At 43.6% G+C, this 17664-nt stretch overlaps 1 protein-coding gene across 2 annotated transcripts in view; it reads right to left on the minus strand.

Moving 5' to 3' along the window:
• AFG2A (AFG2 AAA ATPase homolog A) overlaps positions 1 to 17664 on the minus strand; it is a 254821-nt gene that overhangs the window by 48636 nt on the left and 188521 nt on the right. The window contains exon 15 of one of the 2 annotated variants that reach the window (XM_079772599.1): positions 857 to 1021. In XM_079772599.1, the coding sequence (XP_079628725.1) occupies positions 857 to 1021 (165 nt within the window). Of the gene's footprint in view, positions 1 to 856; positions 1022 to 17664 lie in introns of those variants that run through there. The other variant, XR_013813591.1, reaches the window with a different exon arrangement.

The raw sequence follows: 17664 nt of genomic DNA on the forward strand, positions 1-17664 counted from the left end.
CTAGGTGTCCTATAGGGCCCAGTGGCTCAGCCTCCCCAGTTACCTGAGGTGGACACTCTTGGTGCACCCCTTTGTGGGCTGTGTGCACAGTCTTGTTGTAGTTAAGCCTTGATTGTTGTTGGTATCTCTGGGAGGAATTGACCTCCAGGCCAATTGGCTGTGAGGATCAGCTGTGTCTATGCTAGGAGAACTTCTGTGCTGGAGACACCCTGTGAGACAAGACTTGCAAAAGCCTCTGTGCTGAGCTTGGATGGGGCGGAGTCTCAGGGCAGAGCAGACAGCAATGGTTTCCTGTCAGCCCTGCCCTAAGAGGCCCCTGTGTCTCAGTGTCCCGCGGTAATCGCTGCAAGCACCTCTAAGAGAAAGCCGCCCTCGAGTTCTGCCCACTGGCAGACAGACCAGTTTCTCCCCGAATGAGTCTGGGTCCCCAGAGTCTCGCCCAGAACTGGAGTTCAGAGCAGTCGGAAGCTTTTGTCTCCCTCCCGCTTGAGAAACCCAGCCGCGTACTCAGTTGCCAGTCCTCTCCGCGTGCGCCTCAGTACCTCTGCCTCCTGCAGCTCCTCTGAGTCTCAGTGTGCTTTTCTCTTTCCTTCTAGTTGTAGAATTTCCACTCAGCCAGCCTTCCTGTGGTTCTGGATGATGTCCGTTTTGTCTTTTAGTTGTAGTTTTGAAATTCTTGTGCGAGACAGCAGTTTAGGTGTTTACCTATGCCACCATCTTGGTTTCTCTCTCCATTTCTTGTTTTAATATATTTTTTTAATATACAGTTATTTAAAACAATTGGCATCAAGCAGTCTTTTTGCTAATGACAAACCACCACTTTCCTCCCACTAACATATTTTGAGAACTTTCTTACCTCTGCTCCAGAATATGTGTCTGTTTGGAGGATGAGTTCATTCAGATCAACGTCCTGACTGATTGGCATCGAGTGAAACTGCAGGTTAAATATTTCCTTCCTTGTTGCTGCATCTGGTAAAGGCACATAGACAATTCTATCGATTCTTCCAGGACGCATCAAAGCCTGGAAAGAAGATGGGGCAATGCGGATTAACCAGGCTCAAAACTAACATTCCACGTGAAAGGTGCCCAAGGAAAGGGATGTCCAGAATCTCATGAATAAACCACTATTCTTCATAGTTAGTAAACAATTTACCATAGCTAAGATGTGGAAACAGCCTAAGTGCCCATCAGCGGATGAGTGGATTAAAAAACTGTGGTACATCTATACAATGAAATACTACACTGCGGTAAAAAAGAAGGAATTCTTACCATTTGCAACAGCATGGATGGAACTGGAGAGCATTATACTAAGTGTAATAAGCCAGTCAGAGAAAGATAAATATCACATGATCTCACTCATTTGGAATATAATGAACAACATAAACTAATGAACAGAAACAGATCCAGAGACAGAGAAGCATCGATCAGACTGTCAAACCTCAGAGGGAAAGTAGGGCAGGGTGGGAGTAAGGGGGAAAGATCAACCAAAGGACTTGTATGCATGCATATAAGCCTAACCAATGGACAAAGACACCAGAGGGGTGAATGAATGAGTGGGGGTGGAGGGTGGGTGGAGGGGACAATGCAGGGATAAAAGGACCCATATATAATACTTGAATCAATAAAGAAAAAAAAAATTAAGTAATTAAAAAAATAAAAACACAGAGAGAAGAAAATAAAATAAAAGTCTATATCCAGAAAAAAAAAGAAAACACCTACTATATATTCTACAATCTATTTTATTTTATTTTATTTTATTTTTTATTTTTTAAAATGTATTTTATTGATTTTTTACAGAGAGGAAGAGAGAGGGATAGAGAGTTAGAAACATCGATCAGCTGCCTCCTGCACACCCCCCACTGGGGATGTGCCCGCAACCAAGGTACATGCCCTTGACCAGAATCGAACCTGGGACCTTTCAGTCCGCAGGCCAATGCTCTATCCACTGAGCCAAACCGGTTTCGGCTACAATCTATTTTAAAGATTCAAATCAATAAACAATATTCAGGCTACTTTTTGAAAATAGAAAAGCAATATTTTCTCAGGAACTGTTAGGTTAGTAAAAGATGACTATTGTCTTTTAGGGGAATGCAAATATGACTTGCATTCATCGTATCAAAAGGCATTTTTTGTAACTTCCTGCAGTAAGTTAGAATATGGGTTAAGCTCCTTCAGAGAGCCCTAAAATAAACACAGCTCTGAAGAAAGTTTTGGCTCTCTAATTACATGTATGTTAGACCTTTAGATATTGTCCCTCCTATAAGAGTGATCAATTATGTGTAAATTTTATTCAGACCAAATTTACATAATTAAGAAGCTCAGTGAATCTCAAGCAAAATAAATACAAAGAAAACCACACCTGACCACATCCACTTGAAAGGTGCCCAAGGAAAGGGATGAGAACTTTCATCCCAATTTCACCTATATCTATCTTATGCTATTAGTACCTATGACTCCAATAAACATGTATTTCCAAAGTATTAAAATTATCATAGTGCAACTACTGAAAACCAAAGATAAAGACAAATCTTGAACCTGCCAGATTGAATACAGGGAACAATGGTTTGAATCATTAATGACTCTCAATCTAAACAATGGAAAGTGGGAACCAGTGGAACAACATCTTCAAAGTGCTGGGAGAACAAAAAATGTCATCCTAGAATTCTATTCCCAGTGAAAATACCCTTCAATAATGAAAAAAAAAAAATTAAGTCATTGTCAGACAAAGAAAACCACCACAGAAAATGCTAAAGAAAGATCTTCAGATTGAAGGAAAATGACATAAGATAGAAAATTGAATATTCAGGAATAAATGAAGAGCTTTGTAAATGAAACACTCCCAAAATGTAGACTTCTTCCACCTCCAAAAAATGACTCTTGTTGCTGGCATAATCACAAATGGCATTTCCTGAAGGTTGAAGAGACACTCACTTATAAATAGTTAAAAATAGCACATTTCTATATCTACCCTTTTTAGAGTGAAGTATCCAGAAAGAAGATGCCATAGAAGTAAATACAGAAACTAAGGAAAATAAGAACTAGGCAGAAACAACTTCTAACTAAACAAACAAAAGAAAAGAACAAGAAGAAGGAAAAAAAGAAAACCAAAAAACAAGACCCTGAAAATATACCTGGAAACATACATAAAACATTACAGAAAATGCGAACATCAAAACCTAATATAATCGCTCTGTGGAAATTAGTTCTTAGGGAACACGATAAATTGTCTGCTGTCTCTGACCCAGGAGTTTCATGTCTTTTGCCAGTCTCCATGACACTGTGGCAGGCTGGCTGGTTAGCTTACAAATAGGGTAACCTATATGTGGTAGGCTAGCTGATAGCTTACAAATAGGTGTGAGAAATAGTATTTATTGACAATTTTATCATTCTAACATTAGTGTCCCTATAAAAGAAAGAGAAAAAATTAGAAATATATAAATGCAGGAAGAATTATCTTTTTTTTTATTTTTAAATTTATCTTATCATATCATGTTTAGAATTCCAAATAGATTGGATATGAAAAATCTTCAGGAGAGGACTACAGTAGTCTATAGAAATTCTATCCCAAATTCCAAAATTCTAATCATAGAACATCTCAAAAGCTAATATTCCATTTTCATTTTGGAAAATGCTATTGTATGGGTTTTGCACGTTACAATACCTAGAACATGATGAGCGTCTACCAAATAACTGTTAATTCTTAAGTTATACACGAAAATAGCAAGTCAACTAACAAATATGTAGTAAATATATTCCCTTTGTTTAAAAAACAAATGCTTTAATTATCTGTAGACTCATCCCCAACCCTAGCATCAATCCACTGGGAGGAAGTGACACATGATTGGCTTCCTTGAAATGTACAATGTCACAGAATTCAATCATGGGGATCACAGCTTCCCACCTAAAGCAAATTCAGGATTCAGGAAATTAGAATGACTCCGGTAAATACATATTTCCAAATTATTAAAAATGTTATCTAAGACAAATAACATTAATATTAAATAGCCCTTAAGAATCTATCAAGCGAGAGAAACCAAGATGGCAGCATAGGTAAACACCTAAACTGCTGCCTTGCACAACCATTTCAAAACTACAACTAAAAGACAAAACGGACATCATCCAGAACCACAGGAAGGCTGGCTAAGTGGAAATTCTACAACTAGAAGGAACGAGAAAAGCACACTGAGACTCACAGGAGCTGCAGAAGGCAGAGGTACAGAGGCGAGAGCAGGGAGCGGGCTGGCAACTGAGTACGCGGCTGGCTTTCTTAATTGGGAGGGAGACAAAAGCTCCCGGCTGCTCTGAACTCCAGTTCCGGGCGAGTCTCTGGGGACCCAGACTCATATGGGGAGAAACTGGACTGTCTGGCAGCGGGCGGAACTCGAGGGCGGCTTTCTCTCAGAGGTGCTTGCAGCGATTACCGCAGGACACTGAGATCCAGGGGCCTCTTAGGGCAGGGCTGATGGGAAGCCATTACTGTTTGCTTCGCCCTGAGATCCCGCCCCCACGAAGCCATTGCTGTTTGCTCAGCCCTGAGACTCCGCCATATCCAAGCTGAGCTCAGAGGCTTTTGCATATGAATGGCCTGGTCCTTTGAATTCTAAACTTACCTAACAAACTGCAGCTGAGTCAGTGAGACCAAGAACATCCAACAGAAGGCCCAAGGCCCCACAGCAGCTTGCATTGCTTCACAGCTGGGCCTCATCTGGACATTTCCAAAACCCAAACAAAAAAGAGGAATCTGCAGATCTCTCCGTAGCTCCTGCTGTGTAGCCTCTAGCAGAGGCTAAATTAGCACCTCCTTGGAGATCCAAGAGCCAGTGTACCCAGGGGTCAGAGTGGGACCATCCATATTACAACTCCTCAGATCCATAAGGGACACACTCAGGGGGCAGACTCAGTGAGCACCAAAGCCCCATGAAGCAAGTCTTGTCTCATAAGGGTGTCTCCAGCACAGAAGTTCTCCCAGCATAGACACAGCTGTCCTCACAGCCAATTGGCCTGGAGGTCAATTCCTCCCAGAGATACCAACAACAATGAAGGCTTAACTACAACAAGACTGTGCACACAGCCCACAAAGCGGTGCACCAAGAGTGTCCACCTCAGGTAACTGGGGAGGCTGAGCCACTGGGCCCTATAGGACACCTAGCACACAAAGCCACTCTATCAACTCAGGGAAGCAGCCAAAATACGGAGACAACGAAACAGATCACAAATGAAAGAAATGGAGGAAAGCAAACGACTGGATATAGAGTTCAAAACCACGGTTATAAGGTTTTTCAAGAATTTTTCAAAAAAGGCCGATAAATTTAGCGAGACCCTCAAGGATATGAAAAAGGACCAACTAGAAATTAAGCATACACTGACTGAAATAACAAATAATATACAGAGATCCAATAGCAGACTAGAGGATTGCAAGAATCAAGTCAAAGATTTGAAATACAAAGAAGCAAAAAACACCCAACCCGAAAGCAAAAAGCAAAAAGAATCCAAAAATATGAAGATAGTATAAGGAGCCTCTGGGACAACTTCAAGTGTACCAACATCCGAATTATGGGGGTGCCAGAAGAAGAGAGAGAGCAAGATACTGAAAACCTATTTGAAGAAATAATGACAGAAAACGTCCCCCACCTGGTGAAAGAAATAGACTTACAAGTCCAGGAAGCGCACAGAATCCCAAACAAGTCCAGGAAGCGCACAGAACCCCAAACAAAAGGAATCCAAAGAGGACCACACCAAGACACATCATAATTAAAATGCCAAGAGCAAAAGACAAAGAGAGAATATTAAAAGCAGCAAGAGAAAAACAGTTAGTTACCTACAAGGAAGCACCCATACGACTGTCAGCTGATTTCTCAACAGAAACTATGCAGGCCAGACAGGAGTGGCAAGAAATATTCAAAGTGATGAATAGCAAAAACCTACAACCAAGATTACTCTACCTAGCAAAGCTATCATTCAGAATTGAAGGGCAGATAAAGAGCTTCACAGATAAGAAAAAGCTAAAGGAGTTCATCACCGCCAAACCAGTATTATATGAAATGTTGAAAGGTATTCTTTAAGAAGTGGAAGAAGAAAAAGGTAAAGATAAAAATTATGAACAACAAATACATATCTATCAACAAGTGAATCTAAAAATCAAGTGAATAAAAAAATCTGATGAACAGAATAAACTGGTGAATATAATAGAATCAGGGGCATAGAAAGGGAGTGGACTAACCATTCTCGGGGGGAAAGGGGTGTAGGGGTGCAGGAAGAGACCAGACAAAAATCGTACACCTATGGATGAGGACTTGGGGGGGGGGGGGTAAGGGCAGAGGGTGGGGTGGGAACCGGGTGGAGGGGAGCTATGGGGGGGGGGGGGAAGAGGAACAATTGTAATTATCTGAACAATAAAGATTTATTAAATACCGAAAAAAAAGAATATATCAAGCACTTCTCACATACTATATTTCACTTACTAGTAATAGTTCTCCAAATCCTGTGAAGTAGATATTATCATACCCCATTAGGAAAAAGAAAACGAGGCCCAAGATCACATAATAAATGGCAGAAACTGGGCTGAAATCAGGAGTCTCAAAGTTTGATCAGTCCTTTTTTACTAGTACTTTACTATCCTGCCAGTACAATATGCAATTCTATCAATGGACAAATGAAAAATGTTCTTATTCTGAAATATGACATGGATAACAAAAGAAATGTGAATAATTATTTCATCAAAATTATACATCTATTATGTTCTAATAGCTTGGGATACAGCTATGAATAACTTGCTTTATTTTTTTATAAAGTTGAAGTTATCATTTTCACCCTTCTAGAAAAAGTCGTATTCTAGGTCATTTAAACTTCCCTTTTTTATAGCTGAACGAACAACACAGCAAAGGACATATCTAAGTCACTGGAACAACACTCAGCATGCATCTGTGCTTTTCCCCCTAATACCCGGACGGTGCAAGGCTGAGCACACTTCAATGACCATAATGTTGTCTGGGCCAACAGCCAGCTAAGCTTTTTCTGGCCTGATCTTGTCAGTGAAAGTGAGCTTAAAAAAAGAGCTTTCCTTCCTGTAGAACCCTAAATGAATTAACAGCCGTCTTAGAATTTCTTTTAAAATACTGTCCTGAGATATTAGGGTGGAAGAATGATGGCAGGTTCTGAATGATGGCAGATTCTGTTATTTTAAAATCACAGCTCTCAATGAAAAACCATGCCAAGGCTTCCTAAAACTCTGAACCCTCTGGCCACAAGGTCACAGATACTGTGGCCTCTACATTAAAACTCTATTTTTAAAAAATCATAGGGAAAACTGCCTTTTCAAGAGAACTTATTCAAGACCTCTATCAGTGTGTTTACTCGTGTGAAAATGGAGATGGCTTTTTAATAAGAGAAGCCTATGTGCATCTGATAAGAATTCCCCTTTAATTACACAGATGACAAAACATCCTCACACAATCCTACATAATAAAAGGGTAATATGTAAATTACCATCACTCCGCTATGCCCACAATTGGGCCGGCGGGAAGCACGGGGGGCGGGACTCGGGGTGGCCCAGGTGGCCGATTGGGCCGGCGGGAGGCAAAGGGCGGGCGGTGGGGACGGAGTGTCCCCGCCCCCCACCCTTGCCTCCGGCCGCGCCACTCAGCAGCGGAGGCAAAGGGCGGGAGACGGGGAAGGAGTGTCAGTGGCGCGGGGACCGAATGGGGCTGGCCGGAGGCAAAGGGCGGGCGGCAGGGACAGCGGGGGCCGAATGGGGCTGGCCAGACGCTGAGCTCGCGTTGCCAGTGGGGCCGGCGGGATGCTGAGCTCGCGTCGCCAGCAGCGGCGCGAGCTCAATGTCTGCGCCATGGCTGTGCTGTGGCACAGAAGGGGCCTCTGGGGCAGCGTGCCCATGTCCCCGCCCCGGCTGGCCGTGTGGCGGGAGTGAACGGGCCTGTGGGGCCCGGAGCTCAGCATCCGCATGGCAGGGGAGGAACCAGAAAAATGAATCTTTCCAGTTCCTGATGCTGACAGCCCTATGGGTGCCGGGGTCCTCCACCTGCAGCCCCCAGTCGCAGCCCATCAGCCCCAGTCGCAGACTGGAAGCCCCCTGCCAGCAGTCCAGATGGGACCAGTGTTGCGCCGCGGTGGTGGGTGTCAGTGGGCATGCTACAGACATCAAATCACTGCCACCGAGGACACCCCCCCCACACACACACACACACACACTCGCAAGTAGTATGGTCCAAGGGGGTGACTCCTAAGGCAAGGCTCCCATGGCAGCTGATGCTCACCATGCCAGGTGAGGAAGACAGACCTGAAAGCCCAAGCCCCCGAGTACCCGAACTGCAGGGCGATGTGGTCCAGGGCCTTGAGGAGGCCCCAGGACAAGCATCTTCCTAGAGGCTGTGCAGAAGGAAGGGAGGAACCTCTAGCTAGAAGCCGGGGTGAGGGATGCTGGCGTCTTTGCAGACCAAGACAGGGCTGAGGGACCCCCCCCACGCACGAATTTCGTGCACCCGGCCTCTAGTTTTATAAATAATTCCGTGGAGTTCACCTGAAATCTGCTCGTGTACCAAGGACTAAGAAGCACAGTATTTGATGACCTTCCAGCCCCAATTCTAAGACTCCAATGCAGTATCTTACCCAATGTCATGCCCACAGCTTATATTACATGGTCATTACTGAAAATGTGCCCTATTTTACTAATTGTACTAATTAATTGAACAAATACTATTAACTTTTTTGCTTCTGACCTTCACAAAAAGAACTTGAAAACATTTCTGGTATTTTACATTAAGGATTCTTATTAATCCAACCATATACCACATTTACGGGGCTCGTTTTAAGAGATTCTGAAATTTAATACCTGTAATTTCATATTCTATCAATGTTCAAATCTAATTTAATTAGCATAGAAATACTTGTTCAGACCAAAGTATTAAAACAGACACTGAAAAAGCAGGTCCTATGCCTGCCATTCATTTAAAATGATCAACAAGGGTGTTTATGTAAGTGTGGGGAGTGTCTTCCTCTAGAAAAGAAAAGCAGCACTGAGTCTTTATATTTTGCTCCAATAAAACACATATCAATGTCTCATGATTCATACAGAAAATAGTTCCAGAAACTGGGGAGAGAGATGAATCCTTGGTAACAGTTCTGATTTATTTCAAAGAAACCTTTAATTTATTCTCTCTCCTACTAAATTCAACTGATTAACATGTGTGGTTCATGATACCTCTTTTGAAATGTTCATTTATTCTCCATCTTCTTTATTATATACTAGAGGCCCGGTGCACGAAATTCATGCATGGGTGGCGGGTGGGTGGGGGGTTCCCTCAACCCAGCCTGCACCCACCCTTGGGGAATGTCCGACCACCAGTTTAGGCCAGATCCAGACACCCCTCTCACAATCTGGGACTGCTGACTCCTAACCACTCACCTGCCTGCCTGCCTGATCGCCCCTAACCTCTCTGCCTGCCTGCCTGATTGCCCCTAACTGCCCTCCCCTGCTGGCCTGATCGAGCCCCCAACTGCTCTCCCCTGACGCCCTGATCTCACCCCCAACTGCCTCTGCCGGCCTGATTACACCTAACTGCCCTCCCTTGCTGGCCTGATCTCGCCCCCAACTGCCCTCCCCTGCCATCTTGATCTCGCCCCCAATGGCCCTCCCCTGCCAGCCAGATCTCGCCCCTAACTGCTCTCCCCTGCCAACCTGATCGCCCCTAACTGCCTCTGCCTGCCTGATCACCCCTAACTGCCTTTGCCTGCCTGATCACCCCTAACTGCCTTCCCCTGCTGGCCTGATCTTGCCCCCAACTGCTCTCCTCTGCCAGCCAATTTGATTCTGATTGGTCAGTTTCTATGCCAGTCAGCATCAAAAGCTCCACCTCCTAGGCAGCCATTGGCTCCTCACAGTTGACCCAGATTTGATTCTGATTTGTCAGTTTCTATGCCAGTCAGCGTCTCTGGGCCTATCAATGGGGCCTGATCAGAAAGGTGGAGGCCTGGAGAGAAATGGAGGTGCAGCTGTTGGCCAGGCCAGGGGAGAAAGAGGCAAGTTCTGATCAATGGCTGCCACAGAGGCTACGAATCAGACCCTGCCTCTCTCTCTGCAGGCCTCTCTCCGGGCCTGATCCGCAGCCCCCTAGGCAGTCAGTGCTGGGTCAGGGTGCCAGCAGCGGCCCCAGTCAGTGCCACGGCAACCCAGCACTGACTTCCGGTCTGGTTGAGCCTTCGATCATATTATATAGATTTGTGTTTCTTTAACGTCTGACTTTCCCACCAGATTGTAGGCTATATGTAATGAAAGGTATATATTGTTTTATTCCACACTGTAAACTCAGCAATGGCACAGACAAGGCACTCAGTAAATGTTTACTCAACAAAGTCAAGCCAAGGCAATCTCATTTAAAATATTTTAGCTGCCGTGGCTAGATGTTTTTCTGCCTGCAGTTTTATTCTTTCCTTCTTCTCCCACCCTCTGTCCACATAACTGCTCAAGTGATCATTCTAACTGAAAATTCTGTAACTTCCTATTTTCTAACCATTAATGAATGGCACCCTCAAGGAGAAAAGTCAAATTCAAGCATGGTACTTTGGGCTGCCTAATTTGGGTATAACTTTCCGACCTTATCTGCAGCTACTTCTTTCTCAACCTATGGCTCCCAGTGCACCTAACCACTCAATTGGCCAAACCTACCAGGATATCTTCCACCTCCTTTCCTTTCATATCCTTTTCTCTGCTCAGAATGATATTTTATCTTCTTAGCTATCAGGCAAGCTCCTCCTCTTGTTCAAGTCTCAGCTTAATCATTTTCTCTTTTATATAAACTTCTATGACTCTTTCAAGTATGTAACTTGTAATATGGCATTCAGGTTAAAAGCAAGGCCAAAAGAATTGACTGAAGGGGTTAAAATTAAGTTAAAATTCTAGGTCCACTATTTATTAGCTGTTTTATTTATTTTTTGTTTATTTCTTTTTTTTTCCCCCTTGGACAAATCATTTAAACCTACTGGTACTTTAAAATCCTTAACAGTCCTAGTATTTACTCAGAGGATGAATGTATAAATTGAATGATATAATCTATATAAAGTGCTCAGCACAGTGCTTGGCACATGGTAAGTATGGTTCACTTTAGATGTTGTCATCACTATTATTGTTCCTGTATACTTATCCCTAGCACTTGACTGAGCCCTGTGAATACAGGGAATGCTAGTTAACTGCTCGCTCTTTTCAACAAAAATCTGATCGAGGGATCACTAAGAGAGGAAGCCATAGAACACACCTGTATTTATTAAATCTCTTCATGCTATTGATCCAGATCACTCAGCATATAGATGGACATAGTTGACATCTAGAAATGTTTCGTATTTTTGACTTTAGCTGCTAACTTTAAAAATATTTATCCATTTCCAGTTTTATTGAGGAATTGATACATACAGCTGTACATATTTAAGGTGTACAATGTGATGATTTGATACACATATACATTGTAAAATGACTATCAAGGTAATTATATGGCCATCATAGTTAACTCTTTTTTGTGTGGTGAAAATACGAGATCTACTCTAGGCACATTTCAAGTACGCAACACCATGCTATCAACTATAGTCAGTATGTTGAACATTCAATCCTCAGAACTTACTCATAACTGAAAATTTGTACTCTTTGACCAACATTTCTCCATTTCCCACTCCCCTTGGCTCCTGGCAACCATTCTATTGTTTCTACAAAACTGGCCTTTTTATCTTATTTTTAAGATTTCACATATAAGTGATACCATATAGTATTTGATTTTCTCTGGCTTATTTCACATTAGCTGCTATCTTTTAAGGCTTAAATTCTCAATGTTTCAGGAATACAATTACATAATGTCTTTTAAATAAATCAGTAATCTCTAAAAGTTTAATTAAACTGAAGGGAGATTAGCTTTAGAATAAAATAAGTAATATTTAGTAAAAATCATGTAAGCCCCAGTAAGGAACACTCTTCGTTATACTAGTACTAGGGGCCCGGTGCACGAAATTCGTGCACTGGGGGTTGGGGGTCCCTCAGCTCAACCTGCCCCCTCTCACATACTGGGAGCCCTCAGGGGATGTCCTACTGATGGCTTAGGCCTGCGCCCCACAAGGAGTGTACCTAAGCCGCAGTCTGGCCTCCCTTTGTGGGAGGCAACCGGGCTGATTAGGGGAAGGCACCAGCCCCATCACCCCACTGCTGCAGCTACTGTCAGTCACCGCAGCCACCAAGGTGTTTTCATCAACATGGACTCCAGTCCCTTCACCAAGAAAAAATGACAACTTTCTTTAGGCATTTTCAAGATGTGTCTTTCATAGGATATGGATTTCTTTCTTTATTTTTTATCCTCACCTGAGGGTATGTTTCTATTGACCATTAGAGAATGTGGAAGAGAAAGGGAAAGACAGAGAGAAACACTTTGATTGGTTGCCTCCTGCATGAGCCCTGATCTGGGCCCCGGCAAGGGAAGAGCCTGCAACCTAGGTACATGCCTTTGATCAGAATCAAACCCAGACCCTGCTGACTGCAGGCTGAGGCATTATCCACTGAGTCAAACCGGCTAGGGCAGGATATGACATTTCTTAGCCTTCCAGCAGCGGACCTTCATTTTTTTCTCCAGAAGTGTGGTGGAAAAAACCTAGATCACCTTTTTGGATTCTTATTACCCAAGTTACTAAGAATATTACCAGTGACATACAGGAAGCTTAGCCAATGTGCAGTCAGAAAAGGTGTTTCCTCTATAGTTCACACCAATGGAGGGCTGGGCCCTGCCCAGGCCTAAAGCCTCTGGCCGAAGCTTTAGGCCTGGACAGGCCTCTCCAGCTCCCTCTGATCACCGGCTCAGCCCCTGCCCAGGCCTGCCCAGATCGAAAGCCTCTTGGGCAGGAGTGGACCCCCAGCTCCCTACAATCAATCGCAGGGGTCCGCTCCTGCCCAGGCTGAAAGCAGACCCCCAGCTCCCTGCCCAGATGATCAATCACAGGGGGTCCGCTGGCATACCAGGCTGAAGCAACCCCCAACTCCCTGGGATCGATTGCAGGGGGTCCGCTCGTGCACCAGGCCGAAGAAACCCCCAGCTCCCTGCAATCAATGGCAGGGGGTCCGCTCATGCACCAGGCCAAAAGCCTCTGGAGACTTTTGGCCTGGAGCCAGAGTGGACCCCCAGCTTCCCGCTTCCGATGGCCAGGGGGCTGTGGGTCCGCTCCTGCACCAGGCCAAAAGCCTCCGGGAGCAGGCCAAAAGCCTAGCGGGGGAGCTGGGGGTCCGCTCGTGCACCAGGCTTTTGGCCTGGAGCCGGAGCGGGCCCCCAGCTGCCCGCTTCCGATGGCCGGGGAGCTGGGGGTCTGCTCGTGCACCAGATCTTTTTGGCCTGGAGCCAGAGCGGACCCCCAGCTGCCCGCTTCCGATGGCCGGGGAGCTGGGGGTCCGCTCATGCACCAGATCTTTTTGGCCTGGAGCCAGAGCGGACCCCCAGCTGCCCGCTTCCGATGGCCAGGGAGCTGGGGGTCCGCTCGTGCACCAGATCTTTTTGGCCTGGAGCCGGAGCGGACCCCCAGCTGCCCGCTTCCGATGGCCGGGGAGCTGTGGGTCCGCTCCTGCACCAGGCCAAAAGCCTCCGGGGGCAGGCCAAAAGCCTGGCGGGGGAGCTGGGGGTCCGCTCATGCACCAGATCTTTTTGGCCTGGAGCCAGAGCAGACCCCCAGCTGCCCCGGCCATCGGAAGCAGGCAGCTGGGGGTCCGCTCCGGCTCCAGGCCAAAAGCCTCAGGGCCTCTCAACAGCTGGATAGGTCACCCCAAGTCCCACCCCCCAGCCTTCCGCTGGCCCAATCGTGGGAGTAGTGGAGTGATGGTTATTTACATATTACCTTTTTATTAGGTAGGATTACTTTTGGGTTAATGAAAAAGAATATAAATTGTACTTGAGTTGGAGGAATTATCTGTTGAACAGATATTAGGAAACAGAAACAGGTTTTATATAAAATTTGAATAACAAAATCCTATAATATCCACATATTTAAAAGTAACTAGAAATATCAACTGATCAACTTTTTTATGTGCAAAGCACTATTAGCAATACAAAAAAGCACATGACTTGGTCCTTACCTTTAAGAACACATTAAAAGTGAAGAAAAGTCAACAAAGAGTTAAATGCAGTAAGTTTTAACCAACAGGCTAAGACAGTAGTAGAAAAGATGAAAAGGTACATGAATAATTTCTACTTTAAGAATTTCAGTGTGAGGAGAGAATCAAATTGCAACCTGATGGATGCTGCAAGACTGAAGGCCAATCATTTAATGAGCTAAACCCAGCAATATTTACCTAATGCATACATAAAACATTTTTAGAAAGGCAGAAATAGTTAAATGAGGATGCTGTCAGAGAGCAAGCTAAATTACACTTAAGCAATAGGCTCTGTTAAACCAAGGAAACTAATTTTTGTAATTCTTCTCTTACAGCTTTTAGCTTAGTAAACCTTTTCACAAAAAATCATTTGAGATCTTTTAATTTTATATTAAAATGGAGTAAGTAGTAATAATATAATTTGTACTACTCACATCATCCTTTAAATAAGTAACCCTTTTGAAATGGGTATATTTGATACCATGGAGTATATGGAGGAAAGAACCAGTTTCCAAAAAGCCAAGGAATGAGAATTTTATTTGTATTTTTAAAAATTATAAAATTATTATTAGTGCAGTAGGTAACTGTCTAACTTTAAAATTAAGTTATTTAACTGGTTTAGAAAATAAAAAGTGAGAATTTCCAAGAGTTGAGATTAACTGATTTAAGACTTTGGAAACAATGAATTTTAAATGTCTTTTAAAAATCTAGAAACCTTTTCCTGATCCAAATGAGCTGGGCCTTGAGAGATAAGAAGGGAATTTACCAGACTGAGACATTGGGCAAAGGCAGAGGGAATACTACGTACAAAGAACTAAAGGAGCAGCAATGCACTAACCATTCCTGGGCAGGCAAAGGTTTATGTAGTCACACTGGGGAGCCAACCCTGGAGGCAGCACATGGATGGATCACAGATGTGCTGGGACATTGCTTCCCTCAGCTCTCAGGAGCTCCGGGAGCCCAGCGAGTCCAGAGGCTCTGGTAGTCGGACAGCAACCTTTTCTGGTTAGTATTCCATATGTGACAGTTCATGAAAAGGGTTGGGAAGCACGGGTGGAGGATTCTTAAAACATGGGCACATGGAGGTAAATGAAATGAAGTAAAATAAAACACCCAGGTCCAGTTATTTTATATATGGTGGGGAATTCCAAGGTCTTGGGTCTTTGTCTCACGGTCCATAGGAAATTGTGGAGGTTTTTAATCAGGTGAAGGACAGGCCTGATTTTCTGTTTAAGAAAATAAACAATTCTGCAGCAGTGTAGGTGCTCAGGAATGAAGTGGAACGTCCAGTTAGAAAGCTAGGATAGCCCTAGCTGGTTCGGCTCAGTTGATAGAGTATCGGCCTGTGGACTGAAGGGTCCCAGGTTTGATTCCAGGGTACCAGGTTCGATTCCAATCAAGGGCACATGCCCGGGTTGTGGGCTCGATCCCCAGTAAGGGGTGTGCAGGAGGCAGCTGATCAATGATTCTCATCATTGATGTTTCTATCTCTCTCTCCCTCTCCCTTCCTCTCTGAAATCAATAAAAACCTATTTAAATTTTTTTTTGTTTAAAAAAAAGAAAGCTAGGGTAAAGGGGCCCAGATAGATGATGACGAAGATGGTTTGATTTTGGGTGGTGGGCACACAATGCACAATGATACAGATCATGTATCACAGAAATGTACAATTGAAACCTATATGACATTATTAACCAATGTCATCCCAATAAATTTAAAAAAAGAAAGCTAGGACAACCTTGAGCCTTAAATTAAAACACGAATATAACAGAGGCAGTGAACTTGAAAAGGACGATTGAAGAGATACCTTTGAAGTAGATCTGCCCAAAGTGTTCAACTTATTGGACATTTCCCCTCTTGACAATGCTTCTCCACAGCAAAGGAAGATAAAGATAAAGCAGGGTTTCTTTTAGATATATTTGTATTCTGCAAAGAGAATGATTCTAGCCAAAAATCTGGATCTTACCATATGCCATGATTATATTTTGCAACTGCTGGAAAGGCTTTTTCAACAACATTTCCAATTGTATTACAGCTACTGAGATACTCAGTTACTCCTGGAATTGAGGGAGTTTTCAGTGCTCTATTCAAGATTCACAGAGAAGTTCAATTCTGTAAGCATCTGCTGAGTATCTCCTATGTGCCAGGCACAGGATTAGGTGCTAGAGTTACAACGTTCTTTGTCCTTTGTAAAATAATTCCTTAAAAAAGGGTTTCTCTTACGAACATAAACAGCAGTGTGTTTGCCAGAGGGAAGGGGATAGGGGAAGTGTGGGGTCCTAATATATGGTGACAGGAGATTTGGCTGGGTGTTGGTGGGCACACAGTACAATATACAGATCTTGTAACATAGAAACCTACACCTGAAACCTACTAGTATATGATCATGTTGACCAATTTCATCCCAATAAATTTAATTGTAAAAAGAAATCAAATAAACAATAAAAAATAAAAAAGGGTTTCTGTATGACAACACCTGAGCCTGTGTTTGTATTAACACAAACCAATCCATCAGTCTGTAGGCTACCTGTCTAATGTGGGGCTTGCTCAGCTCTGTAACAGCCTGTGGCGCTGAGCAAGAAAAGACTTGACGCACTGCACGGCAGCTGTTGAGGACGCTGGGCCAGAATAAATGGCAGCGCTTGATGATGAGCACAAAAGGGTGAAGAAAACAATTCAACACACACACACACACACACACTCCAAAGTTCTTTTACTAGAATTATATATTCTTCATCCACTTCCATTTATTGTACACCTGAAACTAATATAGCTATACTTAAAATACAAAAATAAATAAAGGGCCCTTTTCCAAAGCCAAAATAGTATTTATCTAGAACTAATCCTAATTCTTCCTCTTATAAACAATGAATCTGCTCTTTGATAAGAGGAAAACGGAAAACATTACAATTAATCTTTCAAGTATCTCTATAAAATTTGCTTTAAAACGTTCTTCATAAGGTAGGAGGGGCGCTTCCTTACATGTAGACAAGGTGAAGCAAAAGGAGATTTACCGTTGTTCACATGGAAAATACAATAATTAACACATAATAATACAAGAATAAACTCTGTGTTTCACATACAACTGTCAGCCTACTTTTGCCACAGCTTGTACATTGATTTTTTAAAAATATTTTATTGAGTTTTTACACAGAGGAAGGGAGAAGGATAGAGAGTTAGAAACATCGATGAGAGAGAAACATCGATCAGCTGCCTCTTGCACACTCCCCACTGGGGATGTGCCCGCAACCAAGGTACATGCCCTTGACCGGAATCGAACCTGGGACCTTTCAGTCCGCAGGCTGACGCTCTATCCACTGAGCCAAACCGGTTTCGGCATGTACATTGATTTTTATAACACTTAAATATAAATAAACCCATAGGTTCTTAACAGGGGTGGAGGCTGAGGGTAGTGGTGAGAGAAGGAACTATCTTGTCCCCTGGTTATTGCTCCAGGATCCTCTCCTAGCATTTGACCTCTCAGTGCCCTGTATGTTTTACCAACACAGAACTCCCTGTAGTTCCCTGAAAGCACACCCTTTCCACC

The sequence above is a fragment of the Cnephaeus nilssonii genome (assembly GCF_951640355.1).
Source record: "Cnephaeus nilssonii genome assembly, chromosome: 5".
NCBI classification, from domain to species: domain Eukaryota; kingdom Metazoa; phylum Chordata; class Mammalia; order Chiroptera; family Vespertilionidae; genus Cnephaeus; species Cnephaeus nilssonii.